Here is a 22,014-nt window from a genome sequence, read left to right on the forward strand (position 1 = left end):
GAGTAAACTAAAAATGCTGTAATTATTATGATTAATGAGGGTGTTTCCAAACTTTTTAGTACAAATTTATTATTGATATGCACTGCAATAAAAAATGGCAAGTTGACTAGAAGCTCTGCTAAGGGATTCAGAATGTATGTTTTGTATCTATTCGTACAGATTAAATCCTCACACCTTATCTACTTTCATGTATAGTAAACAAATAAATTAGTTTTAAATTTTTTAAGTATTATTCTTTTTATAAATTTTTTTAAATGTTTTTCTATTTTCCTCTTAATCTTTTAAAAATCACATTAGTTTAGAAAACTTTGGGCAGTTCGAGATGATTGTTTATGTATATAAAAATGTTGACTAGTGAATTATTTGCCAAACTGACCACCATAGCCGCCACCATTTGCGTTCGCAATCGAACTTGCACTAGCGTTAGCCAATCCACCTCCTCCTGCCTTAGCACTGGAAACAGCATTAGCATTAGCATTGGCACCACCGAAACTACTTCCACTAACATTCGCAGTTGAGGTTGCACTAGCATCAGCTTTACCACCACCAAAACTACCGAAACTACCTTGGCCGCCATGACCACCACCGAAACCACCTGGGCCTCCAAAGCCGCCTTGACCTCCATGACCACCGTCAAAAGCACCTGGGCCTCCAAAGCCGCCTTGAGAACCATGACCGCCACCGAAACCGCCATGACCACCACCGAAACCACCTGGGCCTCCAAAGCCGCCTTGACCACCACCAAAACCACCTGGGCCTGCAAAGCCGCCTTGAGAACCATGCCCGCCACTGAAACCGCCATGACCACCACCGAAACCACCTTGGCCTCCAAAGCCGCCATGACCGCCATGACCTCCACCAAATCCAGCTTGGCCTCCATGTCCCCCACCGAATCCACCATGACCTCCGTGACCGCCGCCGAATCCATCACCACCACCCTGAGCGCTGGCTGATGAATCAGCTCCAGCACTAGCGCCACCACCACCACCAAATCCGCCATGTCTGTTTGGCATAGCACAAGCGACCGCCACTGTGGCATAAAGCAAAACGAAAAGTTTCATGACTACACAATTTACATGTATGCTGAATGGAAGTTGGTAAAGCTAACTACAGAATAAAACTAACTTCTTACTGACAACCGATTGAGATTTTATAGCGATCGAGCTAAACCAAAGCGACAATATCTAAGTAATTGAGCCAATAGTTGTCTCTGGGTTAATAATCGCAAAATAATGTTAAGTTGTTGTAGTACGGAGAGATGATAGAAGATGGCTCAGGGATTCTCTTATAATTATATCATATGGTGAACTAAAGAATGTACAAACAATAAGGGTAACAACGCGTCACTCGTATTTCATTGCGCTCTTGTGTGAAATCCGAATCCAATACGAATTGGAATATTATAAATATCAGCTCCACACAGGCATGCATCGAGCATTCCATGGAAAATCGTAAACTTTTCGATTTCCGAATTGCCTTTTTTATTAATTTTAAACATCAAAATATTTTAGATATGTAAATCACACACTTACTTACTTACTTAATTGGCGCTTAACCGTCTAAACGGTTATGGCCGTCCAACAAGGCGCGCCAGTCGCTCCTTCGCTCCGCCAACCGGCGCCAATTGGTCATACCAAGGGAGTTTAAATCGTTTTCCACCTGGTCCTTCCAACGGAGTGGGGGCCGCCCTCTACCTCTGCTTCTATGGGCGGGTTCCGATAGAAACACTTTCTTGGCCGGAGCATCATCATTCATTCGCATAACATGGCCTAGCCAGCGCAGCCGCTGCGTTTTAATTCGCTGGACTATGTTGATGTCTGCGTATAGCTCGTACAGCTCATCATTAAATCTTATTCGGTACTCGCCGTCGCCAACGCGTAGAGGTCCATAAATCTTTCGAAGAACTTTTCTCTCGAACACTCCCAAAGCCGCTTCATCTGCTGTTGTCATGGTCCATGCTTCTGCCCCATATAGCAGGACGGGTACGATAAGTGACTTGTAGAGTATGATTTTCGTTCGCCGAGAGAGGACTTTACTTTTCAATTGCCTACCTAGTCCAAAGTAGCATTTATTGGCAAGATTGATTCTTCGCTGGATTTCAGTGCTGATGTTGTTGCTAGTGTTGATGGTTCCCAAATAAACGAAGTCTTTTACTATTTCGAAATTATGGCTGCCAACAGTAGCGTGGTTGCCAAGGCGCGTATGCGCTGACTCTTTGCTCGATGACAGCACGTACTTCGTTTTGTCCTCATTCATCATCAAACCCATCTTTACCGCTTCTTTTTCCAGTCTGGAGTAAGCAGAACTAACAGCGCGGGTGTTTAGGCCGATGATATCAATGTCATCAGCATATGCCAGTATCACACACACTGGGAAAAAAATGTCAAACTAGTACCATTTTAAGGAAAAAAATAAGTAAAGAAAAAAACTTAAAGCTGAAATAAGTTTCTGCCAACCATTTTCTTATTCCCAGATATCAGATAACTGGAAAAATTCAGATTGTTCATTTCTGGTGAAAATTCATCTATCTTGCAGATTCCATTCGACTCGCCAATTAGAAGGGAAAATGAAAAAGGAGCACAACGAAAATTCTTTAGGTAACCACTGCATTAATATTTGTGTATGGGATATGAGAAAAACTTAGACCGAGTGCGAGTTCGCTTAAATTTTAGGTACTTAAACTAATATTCCACTGGAACTTTCCATTACTATATCCGCGGCATGTATGCACGTCGTAAGAGGCGTTTAAAATACCAAATTGATTCAAGGGGTTTTGAAGCGCAACCTTTTCAAAGGATTTCCAGCGGAATATATAGCTTGTTCAACCCAACTGTCAACCTCACCTACCCGTGGCGAATCCCGTTTCTTTAACAGCGGAGGCTTTGGCGACCCCAAGCTCCTCATGGATCTAGGGGGCGGGATGGGCTAGAAATCATACCGAATCATTCCCGAGATGGTCAGGCTAATACTTTAATGATGCTTGTTACCGGAACGTACCGGATCTGCATCCGAAAAAAGACCATCACCGTCGATAACAATCCTCCATGCCTTCGGGGAGTGTCCATATAGCTACAACAACAGCAACCAACTCAAGTTGAACATGATGATGGGATTTACATTGGGTATGCCGCAATAGCTAATTTTAGGGCTGTGGAGAGAACGCTGATAAATATGTGCAGCTAGTGATCCGTACAAATAACTTAATTTTTGAAATTTAAATATTTTTGGAATAATCATATACTAGGTTTTTGTTATTTTAGTAAAGCTTGATGCAAGTACTCTCAAAGGTGAGTTTTGGTGTTTTTATCAATTTTTATAAGTTTCATTGTTACCAACAAAAACCAGTGAATTTTTACTGTCACGTACAAATGCTTAATTATTTTTGACTATTCACATACATATGCAAATATTCCAAAATCAAGTTTACATTTTTATTTACACATATACCACACAGTATTTATGCACGAAATTGATTTTTATTAAGTAAAGTCGAAAATTGTAAAAGTGCGTACGATTTTCCCCGCCCCATAAACCGTGGAATGATCCAAATACATAGAGGCGTGTGCTGTTAAGATGAGTTTAAAATATTCTACTCGTGAACTAACTGAACCAGTTACGCTGAGGTTGGCAAACAGGAGAACATTTTTTTAAATGTGGCAATTTGTTAATTAACACAAGTTCTCAATAATTTTATATTATTTGTTTGAATTGCTTTCGTCATATGTTGTTTGGTATTAACAAATTATTTTCCCGTTTTATTGCAATAAACAAATGTAGAGAAATATTTTATTTAAATAAGATGTCATAGCGGTACAATTCAATAACATGTAAACTGTTCCGAAGCTAGTGAGTGTTTCTAAGGCCTAAATGAATGCAGTTCCAAGAGGGTGAGCTGAATGGCATGACTGCGATAAGCTTCAGATGATTGCTGATAGGAATAATGCCCGAAAATTAGACAAAAAAATGTGGTGGATGACTAAAGATAGTACCCAGGACGTACAAAGTGTGTTTAAGTTGTGAAGAGAGCTGTTATCCTCATTGCTCACAGCCATGTCGGTTAGTTTAGGTTGAACAGACCGGTCATTAAAGATGTTACATAGATTGATAGTGAGCATGGTGTTACCAGAATTTTTTAACGCCCAAACGATACCAGAACTTATGTTTGGAATAACTCAGTCCACTTGTCAAGTTTTCTTGGACCTAGCTTATTTCTGGCTCGAGATCTTGCACCACTGCCGCTCCTAGTAGGTGGAGCTTTCTGCAGCTCATACTTTCTACATCTGCTGTTACTGACGAGGCTTAACTTAAAAGCATGTGACGCCAAAGGCAGTATCCAGTTATTAGCTGTTTTTTTTACATCTATAGACGTTTACGCTTAAACTTTATATGGACTGCTAAGCGTCAAACTATAAATACTACTCTGAAATTGCTGCGCATAAAATTAGTAATACTAAATTTCAGTACGCATTATACTCAGATGTAACTGAAATATGTGTCTATGTTTCACCTCTACACTAATTCTATGTACCACCTCAACAAATGGTGTGTGCCCACTATTCATAGCAACCCATTCAGCTATATGTTATACACTATGGCCAGTAGAGGTTTGTGTCTGCGCTTTTCGGTAAAACATGTTGTGTAGCTAGTTGCCGCTATATGGGTCTCCTAAGCATTATCTAAGCGAGGATAAGCGTTTTTTTACGCGCAAACGTAAACGTATACGCGTGTAAGAAAAACACGACTATTATGCCAATTGTAAGCCTTAAGTTTTCTCTCTTTCCAGTTATGAGCAACTTTGTGAGTTTAAGGTCGTAGGATTTAAACATGATATAAGAAATTTTACAGGTCCGGCTTCTGTCCACACCTTCCCTGTTTGATGAATCATATCCAACTTTTTTGATTTCACTCGAAAGACTAAGACGACTAGCGTCGATTAAACGAATGCTGCACCTACTTTTGCCAACTCATTGACCTTTTCGTTATCTTCTTTCCATTTACCACCGAGAACCCCGTATAAATGTATGGTCCGATCAGAGTGAAGTCTCTCCTATGATTGTTTGCATTCCAGGACATTTATTGATAAAGAATCCGACTACCTTTATATATATTGACGTAACTGCGGCTTGAATACAGTAAACTAAAATTTCCGCCTGAAAGGTACTGCAATGATTTTGTAGCTTGTGGAATTTACACAATAGAAAGTAGACCCGAACCGTTCCGTTAACTTAGAATCATCGGTATTCATTCGCTTGATACGTTCTGCCATTTCCGCACCCTTGACTAACGGAAGCTCAGATACGGGACCGTGTAGTCTACTCGTCCTATATTATGAGGGCGCTACACTGCTATGGCCATAAGGCCTGCACTCAAGCTGCTCCGAGGCCTCTGGCCTTGTTGAAGTTGCTAACGCTATATTTTTGGCTATTAAGCCTGCAGATGGATGTGCAGAATGGCATCCAAAATTGTTGTCGGCGTAATTTTCAGGGCTCTCGTTATGCTAATCATTGATAATCTGCATACCCCTCGGGTTTTCTGCATTGACGATTGATCCACTCTAGATGCCCAGGCATGTACATTCCAAAGCGCCTGATCCATCAGAGAGCTGATTCTAGGTAGACATCTGCCGCGAATGAAGACAGAAACTTCATCTGCGTACACTGTGTGTTTAACTGGTTGACATGTTGTGCTGAAGAGAATAATGCCTTATTTATTGAGCCATGTAGGAGTATTGAGCACTCAATATGGTAAATTCAGGGATGCACCTTAACGTTAAGCTAATCGTTTATCAAAAAATTTCCACCGTTTCCATTGAAACACTTCGAAATATTATCGATAAAGAAATTATCAAGATAAATTGTATCTCGTTTTTAACCGAAACGAAAGCTTTCGTTAACGTTAAAAACGTTAACAAAAACGTGATACTTTATGTTTGAATTGTGCTGGCAATGCTATAACATGGTGAAGCCGTAAGGTGGTAACAGCGAGCGGACATACACACACAAACTCCATGTAATTTGTTTGTGTAATTCATTGGTGGTAATGTCAAAAATACTCTGAGAAATGTTCATACTGTCAAAATTCATGAGAAAAGTTGCAATCAGCTTGGCTGATGCTTTCACCTTTAATGACTCCGCCATCAATCAGCTTTGCCAGCATAGTTTGAAATTAATAATCAACATAAACGATTTGATTTCGTTTTGATATGGCAGAAAACGAAACGAAATCATTTCGTTAATTTGACGATCTTAACGTTAATAAACGAAACGAAATGATATCGGTTCGTTGGTTAAGCATGCCTGGGTAAATTAATATACGTATGTATCGATGTATCTTTAAAATATCATGAATTCATGATACGCGAGGGTGATTGGTAGTTTTGGAAATAATAAGATTTAAGAAGCTTGGCGATTACAATGTTTTTTGAGTTACCCATTCTTATGTTTACGCAATATCTGTTAGATTTTTTAATACTCATTCTGTATTATTTGCAATTCATTTAAGAAATACTACATCTGTTTAGCTCCTGTCAAAAAGTTTTATTTTAATTAATTTAAAATTACGAAAAGAATTTTAATGCAGTCGCGCTTTTAATGATCATTTTTCCTGCATTATATATTTGCGTTATCATTAAACTGGCTTTAACGAAATTAGCAGTAAAATAAAAGTTTATGTAGAGAACGTCATTATGCAATTCGCATTCATATTTTAAACAAAAGATTTCTGTATAAACCTGAAAAGTTCACGTAGCCCAGTATGCAAACGCTAACCTCATCAATGGCTTGCTTGAGCACAAAAACCTATATTAGTTTTTAAAAAAGTAACTCAATTGGTATTTCACCGTTTAAATGGTTCTGGCTGCTTAACAAACCTTCCAGGTTCATTCCATTTCATGTTGTCAGCGTTAAGGCGTTTGAACCTTATATCAAGACTAGTTGGATAAGTGAATTAAATAACATAATTTTTGTTCGCTGAGAGGGTTTTTTTACAGTGCATTTGTTTAGAAGGGAAATCCTTCTATGGGTTTCTAGAGCGAATTGTTACAAGTGGGTATACCGGTTATAAGGAAAACGACTTCCTTATATCAAGGTTTGAGTTAAAGGTAGAAGGATGGAATGTACAGGCGTTTGCACACTCTTGTAAAATTTTGTTGCTGAGGGGTTAGGTGCTGCAGATCGTTGTATTCTCTATAACATCACATCAATGATACATCGAAACTGGAGATAAATCTGATTGAAACCTCTTTTAGTTCGCGAGCACTCCGATTGAATTTCTGCCATGAAAAGTTGTCAGTGAAAACGCATCTGCCTTGCAAATGCCGTTCGGAGTCGGCATAACAAAAAGGAGGTCCCCTTCCGTCAATTTTTAGGACAAATTAAAAGGAGCACGATGCAAAGCCGCTTCTTCGGGATGAAATGGCGCCAATCACACGAAGGAACTTAAATCGGTCCTTTCAGCGGAGTAGTGGTCGCGCTCTTTCCCTGCTTCTATAAGTGGGTTCCACTAAAAATACTTTTTAAATCATGTTTTAATATTGGTGTTTGCATAAAACTCGTACAGCTCAACACTTACAGTTTTCGACGCTCATCCACAAATATTTCGAAACATTTTTCACTCGAGCACTCCCAAAACCGCCTCATAAAATGTTGACGTGTTCCATGCTTATAGCAGAACGACAAGCGACTTGAATTGCCTACTTAGTTCAAGAAGCATTTGCTGGCAAGAGTGATTCTTCCCTGTACTTCTAGACTGACGTTGTTGTTTGTGTAATGCTGGTTGCCAACAGTGACGTGGTTGGCAAGGTGCAAGTGCGTTGGCCCTCTTCTTCGGTACTTTGTTTTTTCCTCATTCGCCATTTAATCCACCTTCCGCTTCGCACGATAATTAGCCACCCTGTCTAAAACGTTGTTTCGTTTCGAACGGCTCGGAGATTTCTTTCCCAATTCTGGGGGAGCTGAGCTGTGGATGTTGTTCAACATTATTTTGCCCAACCGTAAAAGTTTTGCGGCGAAACCAAATCCAGATATAGCGGCATATAGGCAGCTCCTTTTCATACTGCCGTAGGCGGCTTTAAAATCGACGAACAGTTGATGCTCGCCAATTTTTCTCCCCGGGTTTTTTCAAGACTTGGCGCATGATGAAAGTCTGGTAGATAGTAGTCCATCAGGAACAAAAGCCTTGCTGGTTTTTTATCTGGTTATCGGTATCATCATCGATTGTGGGCTTGCTTCCTCCATTTAGGACCACAGAGAAGTGTTCTCTTCATAACATAGATACCCGGAAATCTTTTAATAGGTCGCCGTTTTCATTTTTACAGGACTTCGCCCCGGGCTTAAAACCTTCCAATTTTTTGGTAAAATTTGTGGGTGCTATTCCTGGCGGCTACCAGCTCAAGCTCCTTGCAATCATACCTTTCTGCCTCAGCTTTTTTCTTCATGTAAAAGCGTCTCGTTTAACTTCTTAACTCACGGTATAGTTCATACGCTCTTCTTGTTGTGTTCGCTTTTAACGTAGCTCAGTTGGTAGTTCCTTTCTTTTGGTTTCTCAGTCTCGGCAGCGATACGAAGTGCTTTAGGGATATGCTCTCCTTGTTCCTGCATTCCACTGGGTTGACTTGTGCTTTTTGAGAGTAGGTTTGAGATTCGAGTCGCAAAGTTATTGGCAGACTATTGCGCTTGCAGTCTTTGGACGTAAAATTTCCATGCGTTTTTTACGTATTTACTCCATAATATATGGACTTTCCTGCCGGTCATCAAGTCAAGATCTTCGGTCATATAGGATTGGTTCTTCGCACTCGCGCTTTTCCTCCAGGCTTCGAGCATCGCGGAAGCCGATAAGACTGTATTAACCGTATTTTCGTAGTACTGATGAAAGTTTTACTTTTAATTTACCCTGTTGAGGGAGGTACTTATACGTTCAAACTAAACGTTTATAAATGCCTTACTTAAGACAAATAAAACCGTTTCAATGGGAATAAGAATACACAACAGGACGGTCGTCTTCTGTCAGAGAGTTGCGAGATATCTTGCCTGGTTTTCCAATGTTAAATTGGCTCTCATGCAGCTGGTGGAACATGCACGCATACAAAAAAATCTGCCTGATATTACTCTAGATAGCACCACACGGTTTTGGGAGCAAACTAATATGGTTCTTCCTATACGTCACTAAATGACGTGATGGCAAAGTGAAATCACTCTGTTCTCAGCAGAATTTTGCAAGGACAAGAGAAAACAACTCACTGCTGCATAGAAAGGTAACGCACAACTTGATGGCAGATTTAAAGGTATGGCGCTTTTTACCGATCACTGCATAGTTTTTCCATCACGCTAGATGGCACTGTAAACTACAAATACTTGTTCGGAAAGACCAGTCATCAGATTATCTAGAAAAGAATTGGCCCTAAAACTTTCTACACGCTTGTTTCGACAGTGGTTTGATCAACACTCCGCTTGTATTTCTGCCATTAGAAATTCTCAATGAAAATTCAGTTGCCTTGCAAATGCCGTTCGAACTCGGCACAAAATATGTAGGTCGCGTCTCGATAATTTATACAAAAAATTTAAACGGAGCACGGCGCCAATTTTAAGAGAAGCTAGGCCTAAATCTCCTCTGAGATAAATCGCGCCATTTACGTAATTATTTTGTTTTTTTTTTACTCAGTGCTGTGTACAAATTTAGTTTTGTATTTCCTACAGGCATAGGTGAAATTAAAAGTTACGGGGCCTTCCCAGCACTCCTCCTAAGTATTGTTCTACGTACGTAAGAGGATCAAAGGAGCTTGATTAAACGAGTTATCCATAAACTTTCACATAAAAGGAAATAAAATCTGCCATGAAAATCATAAATCATTCCAGCATGAGGTAGAAAATTGACGTGCAAATCGACGAGCCATTTATGGCCCCAAAAGTGTTCAAATTTCACGTACAATGGTTTTTTTTCTTTTTCTTCTTCTTCCTCTGAGTCCACACTTTGCTAGACATTTCCCAAATCTGTTAAGGTATCGAGATTATATCCTGCATATACTTTATTAGTACCTTTACTTGATACCAGTATTAGTACCAACACTTTTTATTCGACACCTACATTGAAGGACTACTTTTTACAGAACTAGCTTTTACTAATCCAAATTTAATTCCATATTTTGAAAATTGAGTAAGATATTGAAGTTGATTTCTACTCTTAATATTTGAGACAGTTGTTGGACTTATCTTGGTATGAGTCGTCATGCCCAAACTATGTCTGATATATAGAAGATACACTTTCCTATAATATACTTCATATTAGCGACTTTTGTATGATCTAATAAAAATAACTTTGAGTCCAATATTTTACCGATATCTACGAAATTGGTTCGGATGCCCAAGTCAAAGATTTCTTTGATAGCCATTCCGTGGGACCAAATTTTGGGCGCTTCTGATAAGATACCCAAGTGAGATACACTGACAGGAGCAGTATTCAATAGCTCTTTTGGTTAGTTCCCATATTGTACAAAAAAATATTTTTTGCTTTTGAGGGTCCTATCCTATGCAGGTTGAGATATTGTAATGAATAACATAGCTCAATAACAAAACACAACTCTTGCGGAATAACTCATTTGCGTATTTCTGTTTATACCCATATTGTCCATATAATCAACACTTTTTGAAATATTGAAATCGTGATTTAAGGCATGTTTTTGATGGCCATATTGAAAAAATCGTAATATAGGGCAATATGGGTCGCATTTATATCCATAGCTCCAAACCCTGTAAGATATCGAAAGGACATTTAAAAATCTTATTTTCTTTGCAGTTAAAAATATGTGTATTCAATTTTAGGAAGACTAGTGTTATGTAGAAAGCGTTGCAAACATACTGACTCAATCACTCACACACTTTTGACTTTATATAGCGCTACTCACATCTAGTTCGTATCCGGCAGTCATTGTCCTGCACTATAATGAGAATTGGACCTACCTTCGCTCTGTCACTTCCATTGCCACTCCCACAGTCATTCCCACTCCACTTCCAATAATTACGCATATATAGCGAATTGAAATTTTTTGTATCATTCCCACTTTCGCTCTGACTCCTACTTCTACTTTCCTTTCCACTCCGCCCGCCTTTACCTTCAAATATTTGTAGAGATGGAATCTATTTAGAGAGCGTGACACTGCTCACTTTTTCAAAATTGTATATGGGCTGAAAAAACTCGGTTAACGACTTGAACCTACTGTGAATATTTTTTTAGTTTTAGTAGCTTGAACGCCTATAGGGCACACGCACACGCAGCCAAACACACATAGATTTTTATTTATAAGATTTCGGAAAAAATTGCAGCAGCGTGAAATCCAGATAGACAAGGGGACAGCTGTTTCGTTTTTACTTTGTATTCAATTTCAATTAAAAAACAAAATAAAAGTAAAAAAGGTCATCTCTTACCGTCTAAAGAATTACTGCGCCAGGTTTGAATCACTTCAATGTGAGTTTGAAGTAAGATAAATTTTTCACAGATACATACAATCATACGACTTCAGAGCACTAAATATTCCAACTTATGTATCACATATTTTGGTATTTTGTCAAGATATTGTTTTATTTTATCACTTTTCATTTATCTTACATATATTTTACAAATCACATTAGTTTAGATGTTGGGCAGTTCGAGATGAGTTTATGTCGGTTCTGTTCAAAATTTTGAATGGCTTACTTGCCGTAACCACCACCGTGACCGCCGGCTTTCGCGGTGGCACGTGCATTGGCATTGGCATTGGCAAGACCACCAGCACCACCTTTGGCGGAAGCAGCAGCGTTAGCATTAGCATTAGCACCACCGAATCCACCATGACCGCCGCCGCCAAATCCACCTGACCCACCATGACCGCTGCCGCCGAATCCACCATGACTGCCACCACCAAAACCACCTTGACTACCACCTCCGCCAAATCCACCATGACCGCCGCCACCAGATCCTCCACTGCCTCCATCAAGGCCGCCACCTCCAAAACCACCCTGAGAGCCTCCTCCAAATCCACCAGTACTACCGCCGGCACCGGCTCCAGCGTGACTACCGCTTCCACCACCAAATCCGCCTAAACCACCTCCACCACTTCCTCCATGGCCACGGCCGCCGAATCCGCCACTACCTAGACCACCGCCAGCACCGCCATATCCACCTAGACCTCCGCCGTGACCACCGCCTCCGCCTCCACCAAGGCCGCCACCTCCAATACCACCCTGAGAGCCTCCTCCAAATCCGCCAGCACTACCGCCGGCACCGGCTCCAGCGTGACTACCGCTTCCACCACCAAATCCGCCTAAACCACCTCCACCACTTCCACTATGGCCTCCGCCTCCAAATCCTCCACCACCAAGACCACCGCCACCACCACCGAATCCAGCTTGACCCCCATGTCCGCCGCCACCAAATCCACCGGGTCCTCCATGGCTACCGCCACCGTGTCCACCACCACCATAACCGCCGCCTCCACCTTGAGCATTAGCCGATGAACTTGAACCAGCATTGGCACCGGCAGCACCGCCACCGCCACCACCGCCATAACCACCTGGCCGGGCATTAACTACCACCACAGTGGCAAGAACTATGACGAATATTTTCATATTTTGCACCGACTTAATATGTTTTTACTTTGATGTTGGATGCAAGTCGTTATAGCTAACAGCGAAACAAAACTAACATTTTACCAGTAACCGATGCTGATTTTATAGCAAATCAAACTGATCAAAATGAATAGCTAGTTGTGCAGAAGGGCGACGAAGTGAAAAGTGCAATAATTACCAGCGGAATACTCGATACAAAATCAATAAAATACCAGACACATTTGAGGGAGGTCGTAAGAATCACACATGATCCAACGCTTCTATGTGCAAGTATGGTATATATCCAAAACAAAGATCTAAAAGCAGCTAACTTAAAATTGTCTTGTTTTGAAGTTCTGCCTACTATCTGGTTCCTTAAGTCAAAACCGACCGATCTGTATACATGATTCAATAGAAACTCGACAACTTACCAGGAAAAGGCTTGCGAAAGACTTAACATTTCTTCAGCGCATATGTGAGCGGCAGTCGGTTTCTCGTGTTTTCTGAGCATCGCGTTTTTTGAGTTAATCGCTACTTCGATGTAGCTAAACCTACGAACAACTGAGTAAAAAAAAAGCATAAATTCATGACAAATTCATAATATTTAGCGTTCGAAAGCTGACAGTCGTAATTAAGTATTTCCTGCTAGAGGGCGCGGGAGATAAATATGGGCATCCATACTCGATAATAAAAAAGATCTATAAATAAATCGAAAACAAACAGAAGCAGGTGAACAGATATGTAAGAAAAATTCCTCATTTTCGAAGGGTCTTTCAAGAAGTTTTTTATTAATGAACAATTTTCGGTTTTATTAAAAACAGTTAGCCTATGCACATTTGAAGGGCATTTTCAGCCACTTTATAAGGGAAGATTGTATTAAAATAATGTAGGCCATTCAAGGACACCTGGCAATAAACGAATTTAACCTTTAATCAGCCAGTGACCTTAAAATGTTATGACATACATATCTACTGGTCTACAGAATGAATCAATTGCATTTGCGTGCAATTGCGTGAAGAAATGCCAGAACATGCTATACAAATATACACCGATAGTTCCAAATTAACGAAAGGGGTCCAGTCTGCTGTTTACTGTGTCGATCCAGAAATAATTGGATCCTACAGGCTTCCAGATTACTGCAGCGCTCTCTGGCGGAAATTACAGCCGTGAAGAAAGTAGCAGAAATTCTGGAGGAAGCGTGTTTAAGCTGCAGTCGCGTCAATATATATATTGACAGACGGCGGCGATTAGGCAATAACTTCACACAGTATTTCATCAAGAAGTGCGCTGGAATGCAAAGAAGCATTGGAAAAATATCGCTCAGGCTTCACTACACATCTGTACGTTCTGCGTTCTTGTTAGCTATTAGAGACGGCAGAGTTGCCAGATCTCGATGCAGCAAGGCGGCTATTATTTAACATAAGTCCTGACATATGATTGGCGCTCTTACGTTTGGTCGTCAAACAAATTCTGGTAACACTATGGACGCATTCAGTTTATGTGAGGTGTTTAATGAGTTGATGGCAATTAGAGCGCGCGTGATCGGCCCATTTAGAGCATAAATAAACTTAAACTGATCAATAAAAAACATGTTATGTTGCTGCAAATTCCGTGATGGAACGTAAAAGTTCAAAGTCTCCAAAAGCATGGGACAATCGATATTGCCATTAATAATGTCGTAGATAAATATTATCGATGAGATAACCCTTCTACTCTCTAACGTAAGCAGATTTATTAGCCTACACCTTGAGATATATGAGGGGAGGGGCAAATCAAATATTATATCAGATAAATAGTATTTCATAAATATTTTTTGTACACGTTCAATCCTTTTCTTATGTACCTCATAAAAGGGACTCCATATTATGGAACCATATTCAAGCCTAGATTGTACAAAGGCATTGTACAATAGCTTTTTAGTATATGGGTCCTTAAACTCAGATCCATTTCTCTTAATAAAGGCCAATAGGGAATGTGCCTTAGGGATTATAAAATTTAGATGCTCAGTAAATGTAAACGATGAATCGAATACAATACCCAGATCTCGGATTTTGTTCACACTAACTAAAGGCATATCACGTTACGCAGTAACACTTGTTGGCATTAAGTGCAAGCATGTTTTTACAGCACCAGCCATTAAAATTATTTAACTCTGATTGAAGAGTGTGAACATCGGACTCATTCTTAATTTTGAAAAAGATTTTTAAGCCATCAGCGTAGAGGAGATAACTGCATTGCTTGAAACAAACACTCACGTCATTTATAAAAAGAATAAAAAGAAGAGGACCTAGGATACTTCCCTGAGGCACACCTGAGGTTGCTACGTATGGTGATGATCTTACATTATCAATGACAACAAAATTTACTCTGTTAGATAAATGGGAATATATCCACTGCAAAAATGTGGAATGGAAACCCAATTTTTGTAATTTTGCCAATAGAGCTCTGTGAGATACTCTATCAAAAGCTTTAGATATGTCAACTTAACAGCCATCTGTGAAAGCCGAGTTAAAATAATTTGAAAAAATAGCAAGATTGGTAACTGTCGAACGTCCTGGAATGAAACCATGCCAATATGGGGAGATATACTTTTAACCAATTAACGAAATTTATTTAGTCATGTCCATACATCCGCGGCGTTGTCTGTGAACAATGCACTTGAATAAATTTTTAATTTTTTGGCACTCATATCCCATATTGTTTATTATGAGCGAAAGTGAACGATAACCACGCCCACTTCTAATGTATATAAGATTTTGGAAAACATGACTATTCAGTAAATAATGAAGATACAATAACCGAATTTCACGTCTAGGTTGAAAACCAACCAATAATTTAAGTTGTTTTAATTTTCAAAAAAGGGCGTGGAACCGCCCACTTCTGATACAGATAAGAAGAGATTCTAAAATTAGTACAAAAACAAGAACGAAATCAATAAAGAGCACAGGCGAATTTTGTATAAAAGTTTTTAAACAGGTCTTAATCGAATGTAATAGACTTTATATTTGCGAAAAAAATTTTTTTATACCAATGCTGCTTTCTAAAGTATTTGCGGAGGATATATTCAAATAAGAGCCACAAGTATATATATTTAGTCACACCCACTTTTGATATTACTTTGTGTCGAAAACTGAATTTTAATGAACCATGCTATAGATACTTTCGGCTGATATTTAATCTTCGGCTACACCCGAACTTAGATACCGTTATCCCTGAATTATTTACGGCTGGTTTCAGGAAATAATTTTTTTTTAAGATTAGAAAGCATTGAAAGCCTCGAAGTCTGTCTGAACTTAATCCTGTACTAAAGCTCCTACCAAGTCTTTCTAAAGTTTTGTTTACATATATTTCAAAATTTCTCATTGAGTATTTGTTTAGATACGTGTATTTACTTACGGTCTCCAATCCGTGCCTTGGTTTCTTCAAGTCCCCCTAATTAAGTGGCAGCTTCTGCTTCATCTTTTTAATTTTATTAGATTGAATAACTTTTTTTTTATTATTGATATTAGAGAAAAATTGAAAGTTTGCAAACGGCGATGGTTACTAGGACATGTTTCGGAATTTCACTTCTTCATCAGCTAGCTTTTCGGGAGCTGAGCGTTGAACTCGAATCTCTAACATTAATATCAGTGCAAAGGCAGATGCCTTTAGCTGCTAAGCCATATGAATGTCCCGTTGTTCGCTGTATAATTGGTCTCTAAGAGTTGCCTTTTTGTTTCTATTCCTTTTGATCAACATGTAGGCACATACACTCTGTATGTAGTTTATTCCTAATAGTGTGGATATGATTTTTAGGCGCGCTTTTGAAAGCTTAGTAACATTTGTTCGGATTTTTACAGTATTTGTTTTTAATACTTCCGCTGTTACTATTATATCAATATGATAATATGTTTTTTTTTTTTATTTTGTTATTTGTTAGGTTTTTTCTTTCTATACATTCTTTTAGTGTTTATAATTTTCTTGTATTTGATTTAAATATTTGAAATGATTGATTTTTTCCCCGCTCAATACTTTTCGAGTGTGAAATCCTTTGACTGCATGTTTTTGTTATTGTTAGGCCTCGAGGCACCGCAAATTTTATTAAATCTATTGTGCTTTCCTTTTGAGCTCATTGCAGTATTTTGCGACAAAAATTTTTTTATACCAATGCTGCTTTCTAAAGCATTTGCGGAGGATATATTCAAATAAGAGCCACAAGTATATATATTTAGTCACACCCACTTTTGATATTACTTTGTGTCGAAAACTGAATTTTAATGAACCATGCTATAGATACTTTCGGCTGATATTTAATCTTCGGCTACACCCGAACTTAGATACCGTTATCCCTGAATTATTTACGGCTGGTTTCAGGAAATAATTTTTTTTAAGATTAGGAAGCATTGAAAGTCTCGAAGTCTGTCTGAACTTAATCCTGTACTAAAGCTCCTACCAACTCTTTCTAAAGTTTTGTTTACATATATTTCAAAATTTCTCATTGAGTATTTGTTTAGATACGTGTATTTACTTACGGTCTCCAATCCGTGCCTTGGTTTCTTCAAGTCCCCCTAATTAAGTGGCAGCTTCTGCTTCATCTTTTTAATTTTATTTATCTACTTCAACTTCTTAGATTGAATAACTTTTTTTTTTATTATTGATATTAGAGAAAAATTGAAAGTTTGCAAACGGCGATGGTTACTAGGACATGTTTCTGAATTTCACTTCTTCATCAGCTAGCTTTTCGGGAGCTGAGCGTTGAACTCGAATCTCTAACATTAATATCAGTGCAAAGGCAGATGCCTTTAGCTGATAAGCCATATGAATGTCCCGTTGTTCGCTGTATAATTGGTCTCTAAGAGTTGCCTTTTTGTTTCTATTCCTTTTGATCAACATGTAGGCACATACACTCTGTATGTAGTTTATTCCTAATAGTGTGGATATGATTTTTAGGCGCGCTTTTAAAAGCTTAGTAACATTTGTTCGGAGTTTTACAGTATTTGTTTTTAATACTTCCGCTGTTACTATTATATCAATATGATAATATGTTTTTTTTTTTTATTTTGTTATTTTTTAGGGTTTTTCTTTCTATACATTCTTTTAGTGTTTATAATTTTCTTGTATTTGATTTAAATAGTTGAAATGATTGATTTTTTCCCCGCTCAATACTTTTCCAGTGTGAAATCCTTTGACTGCATGTTTTTGTTATTGTTAGGCCTCGAGGCACCGCAAATTTTATTAAATCTATTGTGCTTTCCTTTAGAGCTCGTTGCAGTATTTGGGGCTTTTAATGAATTTAAGTACCTCTTCAGGCTTTTTTCTTCATATCATGAAGAGATTAATAGTTACGCCACGCAGTCTCTGCCTTACCAGAGCGACGCTTTATCAGAGAATGTGAACCGGCGTTTTATCCTACAGCTCACAAGAGCGACACATTACATCCTAACAAAACCTTTTAGTTGGCTTCCAGTTCATTAAGGACTCTAGCGCATTCATCCACTAGCTTAGAAGTAGTTGTAGGACTGCAAAACATGCAAGGCTGTCTGACATAATTAGGATACTCCTCGAAGAAAAGCCTCCTCGTAGATATTATCTAGCGCAAAAATAAACAAAAACTGTAATCACAGGGTTGTTCATAAAATAAAAAAAATTCCATTCTAGTGCGCTTTTAGCTAATGGTAATCTAAAAAAAAGTTTTTATTGAAATCCCCTTTATCCTTCATCACTTGTTCTACAATCAAACTTTATTGTGCTTAATAATGTATAGATTTTTGTTGTAAATTTTGTTATGAGCTCAACGTATTAAATCAATGATAAAAAAAAAAAAAAAAATTCCTGTCATACTGGTCTATAAATCTGTAAAAACAAGCAAATATCTTTTTATTAGCGATTTAAAGAACTTCTGTATGATTTTTTTTTATTGAAATGAAACCGGCTTTCGCAAAATCATCAAAAAAAAAAACATCAGAATAAATTTAGAGATTCTGCTTTAAGCAAAATATAATAAAGATCAAGCCTCGTTATTTAAGAGTCTCTAGTTGTAGTGTGTAGAAAACATTTGGTGACGTAAAAAATATTAAGCTTGTCAGTAATGGTGTATATAAAGGCCTTACATACACTGAATATCTCCATAATGTTGCCATAATTTGTTTGACGACCAAACGGAAGAACCCCAATCAGTGTCAGGACTTATATTATAGATTAACTCCATCCTCTTGGTAAATACCAGAAGTTTTCTAGGACCTATGTAGCTTAATTGCTGCCTCAAGATCTGGCAACTCTACCGCCCCTAACAGCTGGAGCCTTCACCTGTCGAGCACAGGGCACGAACACAGAACGTGGTCAACCGTTCCTTCCTATGGTTCACACTTCTTACAGCTACAGTTACTGACGAGCATGTGGCGCCAGAAGGCAGTGTGCAGTTAGTATGCCCATCGGGAGCCTTAAGTTTTATCTCTTCAGAGATATGAGCCCCTTAGTGAGTTTAGTATCGTAGGATTCGTAGAAATTTGCACATGATCTTAGAAATTATGCAGCCCCGCGCTTTTGTCTACGCCTTTCCTACTTGATGGCTCATATGCAACTCCTGTCTTCTTTTTATTTCACCCTTACCAATTGGGACGTCGATTGTCGTTTCAGTGAGTGGTGCACCCTCCTTTGCCAACACATCGGCCTTGTATTTTTTGTCTATGTTTATTGGGTAAACAAAATCCAGCTATTGCCGCATCTTTAAATTATCTAAATAATAAAAAAACAATGTAGACGTACAAAAAAGCTCACCTGAAAAGCGGCCTAAACTGTGACTGAAAAACTTTTCCAGGAGATTAAGGGAACTTAGTTAAAGCTTAGCTTGATTAACTATTGGAAAACCTGGCAAAAAACTATTTGCATAACTTCGATTTTAAATAAAGTGGGATCGATAAATACGCGGCAAATGGTGATGGACAATGGATTTTTTCCATTGCCCAGAGCGTGACGCTGATGATTAAAATGATTGTTTAACATTTAGAGTATGGTTCCCGAGATATTGATCCGTTGTCTTCAAGGAGTGAGATTTATGGGAAAAGAGAGAAGCCGGTAAACGAATTGGTGACGAACACAGTAAAAAAGAGGGTAAATGCCCCTTATTACAATGTCTGTTTGCACCGAAGATCACTTTTGGATTAAGTTTAAGCACGCTTCCTGCATTATTTGCTGCTTTCGTCACTGATTCAATATTCCCCTAATAGATACTACCGATCTGCGTTTTCCCCGTTGACAGATACTACTTCAGATGCCTAGGCACATTCATTCCGCGGCTCTTACTCCATCAGAGTGCTTAATGTTGGCAGCCATTTACCACTTATGATGAATTAGATAATACGGTGGGGTAATACTCCAATGAAAATCCTTGGTCGGGAAAAATCCCGTGTCGCTCCGGTACATAGAGTCGTGGAAAGCGCCACCAGAATACCATTTACACAGCGAGGTGAAAATATTTACCATCAAAGTGAAACAACAGTTTCTGTTGAATATCCAGAAAAATGGGCATCCCACTAGACATCTGATTGAAGAAGCCCCTTATCCCAGGGACATTATGAGTGATCTCTCAAAGCACAATGATAAAATCCGGCACAAAATAATTGATACATACGTACAAATGAACGAAAAAAGCATGAAAAGGCCCTCAAGACATCAACAAAGAGTCGGCAACTCACTATGCCAATTAATGCGCGGCGAACTCCGTTCTCAATCACAAATACCCAAAACTTGACGTTGAGGAAAACAATCTCCCCAACGAGGCGCGTGTCACTGTGGCACAACTTCCATATGGATACTGTAATAAGTTCAACTCTGACAAATTCAAAATCAGCCCCGACATACGCAATGCATGTCCCGAAGGTAATGTGTCCCCACGCGACGGCAACCATTTTTTCAATTGCAATGTTGAGTATCTTTGATCCGAGTCCGTTGAAACTGCAAATTTCCATGGACCCCCTCTAGAGGAATTGAGGGCAAGATATGAGTGATCACACCTATTGGATGGGACCAAGCACGGCTACAACATGAGTTTGACTGGTTGATAGATGACAAGCGTCAAAATTACATAAAAAACGTTATTTTATTTGCTAACTTAAGTTCATACTTATTTTACATAAAAATATAAATCCACAAATATTTTCAACAACATTCTCAACATTATGTATAAATTAATTAAAACTAATCTTTAAGTGAACTCCCTATACCTACGGCGTCATTTAGCCGAAACGATCGTCACCTGATGTTGAGGCAGAAGAAGATGCAGACGATGAAGCATCGCCCCCAAGACCACCTGCAGAGTTAGCGCTTGAAGATGCTGAGGCAGAAGAAGCACCATCACCACCACCACGACCGCCTGGACCTCCAAATCCTTGACCAACAAATCCAGGACGTTCAAAGCCTCCACTACCACCAACAAATCCAGGGCTGCCAAAACCTGAACCGCCACCAAACCCGGGACGGCCAAAGCCACCACCACCAAATCCAGGGCCACCAAAACCTGGACCGCTACCAAAGCCAGGACGTCCAAAGCCTCCTCCACCACCACTAAATCCAGGGCCACCAAAGCCTGGACCGCCACCAAAACCAGGACGTCCGAATCCCCCACCACCAAAACCAGGTCCGCCACCATAAATGCCTGGTCCACCACCATAAATGCTTGGTCCACCAAAACCGAATTGCGGCAACGCGGAAATTGCTGTAATCATCATCGCCACAACAAACCAAACTTTCATTTTGTTATAATTTTTGTATTGTAAACTAATAAACTAAGCGATTGATATCGTGAGCAGCAAATGTGCGTCCGTCGAATTCCTCAAAATTTAACTTAATGACGAAACGGTATTTTACAAAAATTATTTATACTCAAAACAAAATAGAAGTGATAATATAAAAGCTGCGAAAAACCAATCTTTATCTGAGACGGCCAAGCCGTAACTGGCCCTGAATGACTTGCTTAAACGCTTAAACGCACGTGTGTACAAACAAAGAAGAGAACACTCGCTAAAGCGTTCGTAATGTTGGACTAAAATATGCTATACTTCTTTCTGTCGATCATTGTGTATCTTCCAAATAATCGACAAATGCTTATCAAAACGCCAAAAAATATCTAAAAGCTATGACGGCGGGATTACGGCTATGCGAGACACAAAACTGATAAATATTTTATAGCGAACTCTAGGGTGAGTCTTATTTTTATGGAGAACACGTAATGCTCAGCTGCTATGCGAAAATCCTCTTTAAATTTATCGTTAGATCGTAGAAACTTCCTAAAGAAAGTCTAAAGTAATAATATTATATTTTAAAGAATTTCGCAAAACATAAAGCCATAGATGATGCTTATGAGAAAAGATTAACACTCAATGTTGGCGAAAACAAGTTTTGCTGTTAAGCTTGAATAAACTTGTATTAAGCAAAGTATTGAACCTGCAGTATCTGCTAAACT

The 22,014-nt window shown here is 39.0% G+C and overlaps 3 protein-coding genes across 3 annotated transcripts; all 3 read right to left on the minus strand.

The window, feature by feature from the left end:
* Positions 1 to 207: 207 nt before the first annotated feature.
* LOC137242521 (uncharacterized) lies at positions 208 to 1,122 on the minus strand. Its single transcript, XM_067769799.1, has one exon. The coding sequence runs from the start codon at positions 1,059 to 1,061 to the stop codon at positions 360 to 362; it is 702 nt and encodes a 233-aa protein (XP_067625900.1). The 5' UTR covers positions 1,062 to 1,122; the 3' UTR covers positions 208 to 359.
* A 10,422-nt stretch (positions 1,123 to 11,544) lies between these two features.
* On the minus strand, positions 11,545 to 12,672 carry LOC137242522 (uncharacterized). Its single transcript, XM_067769800.1, has one exon. It carries the CDS (start codon positions 12,594 to 12,596, stop codon positions 11,682 to 11,684), a length of 915 nt encoding a protein of 304 aa, XP_067625901.1. The 5' UTR covers positions 12,597 to 12,672; the 3' UTR covers positions 11,545 to 11,681.
* A 7,961-nt stretch (positions 12,673 to 20,633) lies between these two features.
* Positions 20,634 to 21,492, minus strand: LOC137242523 (uncharacterized). Its single transcript, XM_067769801.1, has one exon. It carries the CDS (start codon positions 21,302 to 21,304, stop codon positions 20,789 to 20,791), a length of 516 nt encoding a protein of 171 aa, XP_067625902.1. The 5' UTR covers positions 21,305 to 21,492; the 3' UTR covers positions 20,634 to 20,788.
* Between the last annotated feature and the right edge of the window lie 522 nt (positions 21,493 to 22,014).

This window comes from Eurosta solidaginis, chromosome 2 (assembly GCF_040869045.1).
Source record: "Eurosta solidaginis isolate ZX-2024a chromosome 2, ASM4086904v1, whole genome shotgun sequence".
Taxonomy (NCBI): domain Eukaryota; kingdom Metazoa; phylum Arthropoda; class Insecta; order Diptera; family Tephritidae; genus Eurosta; species Eurosta solidaginis.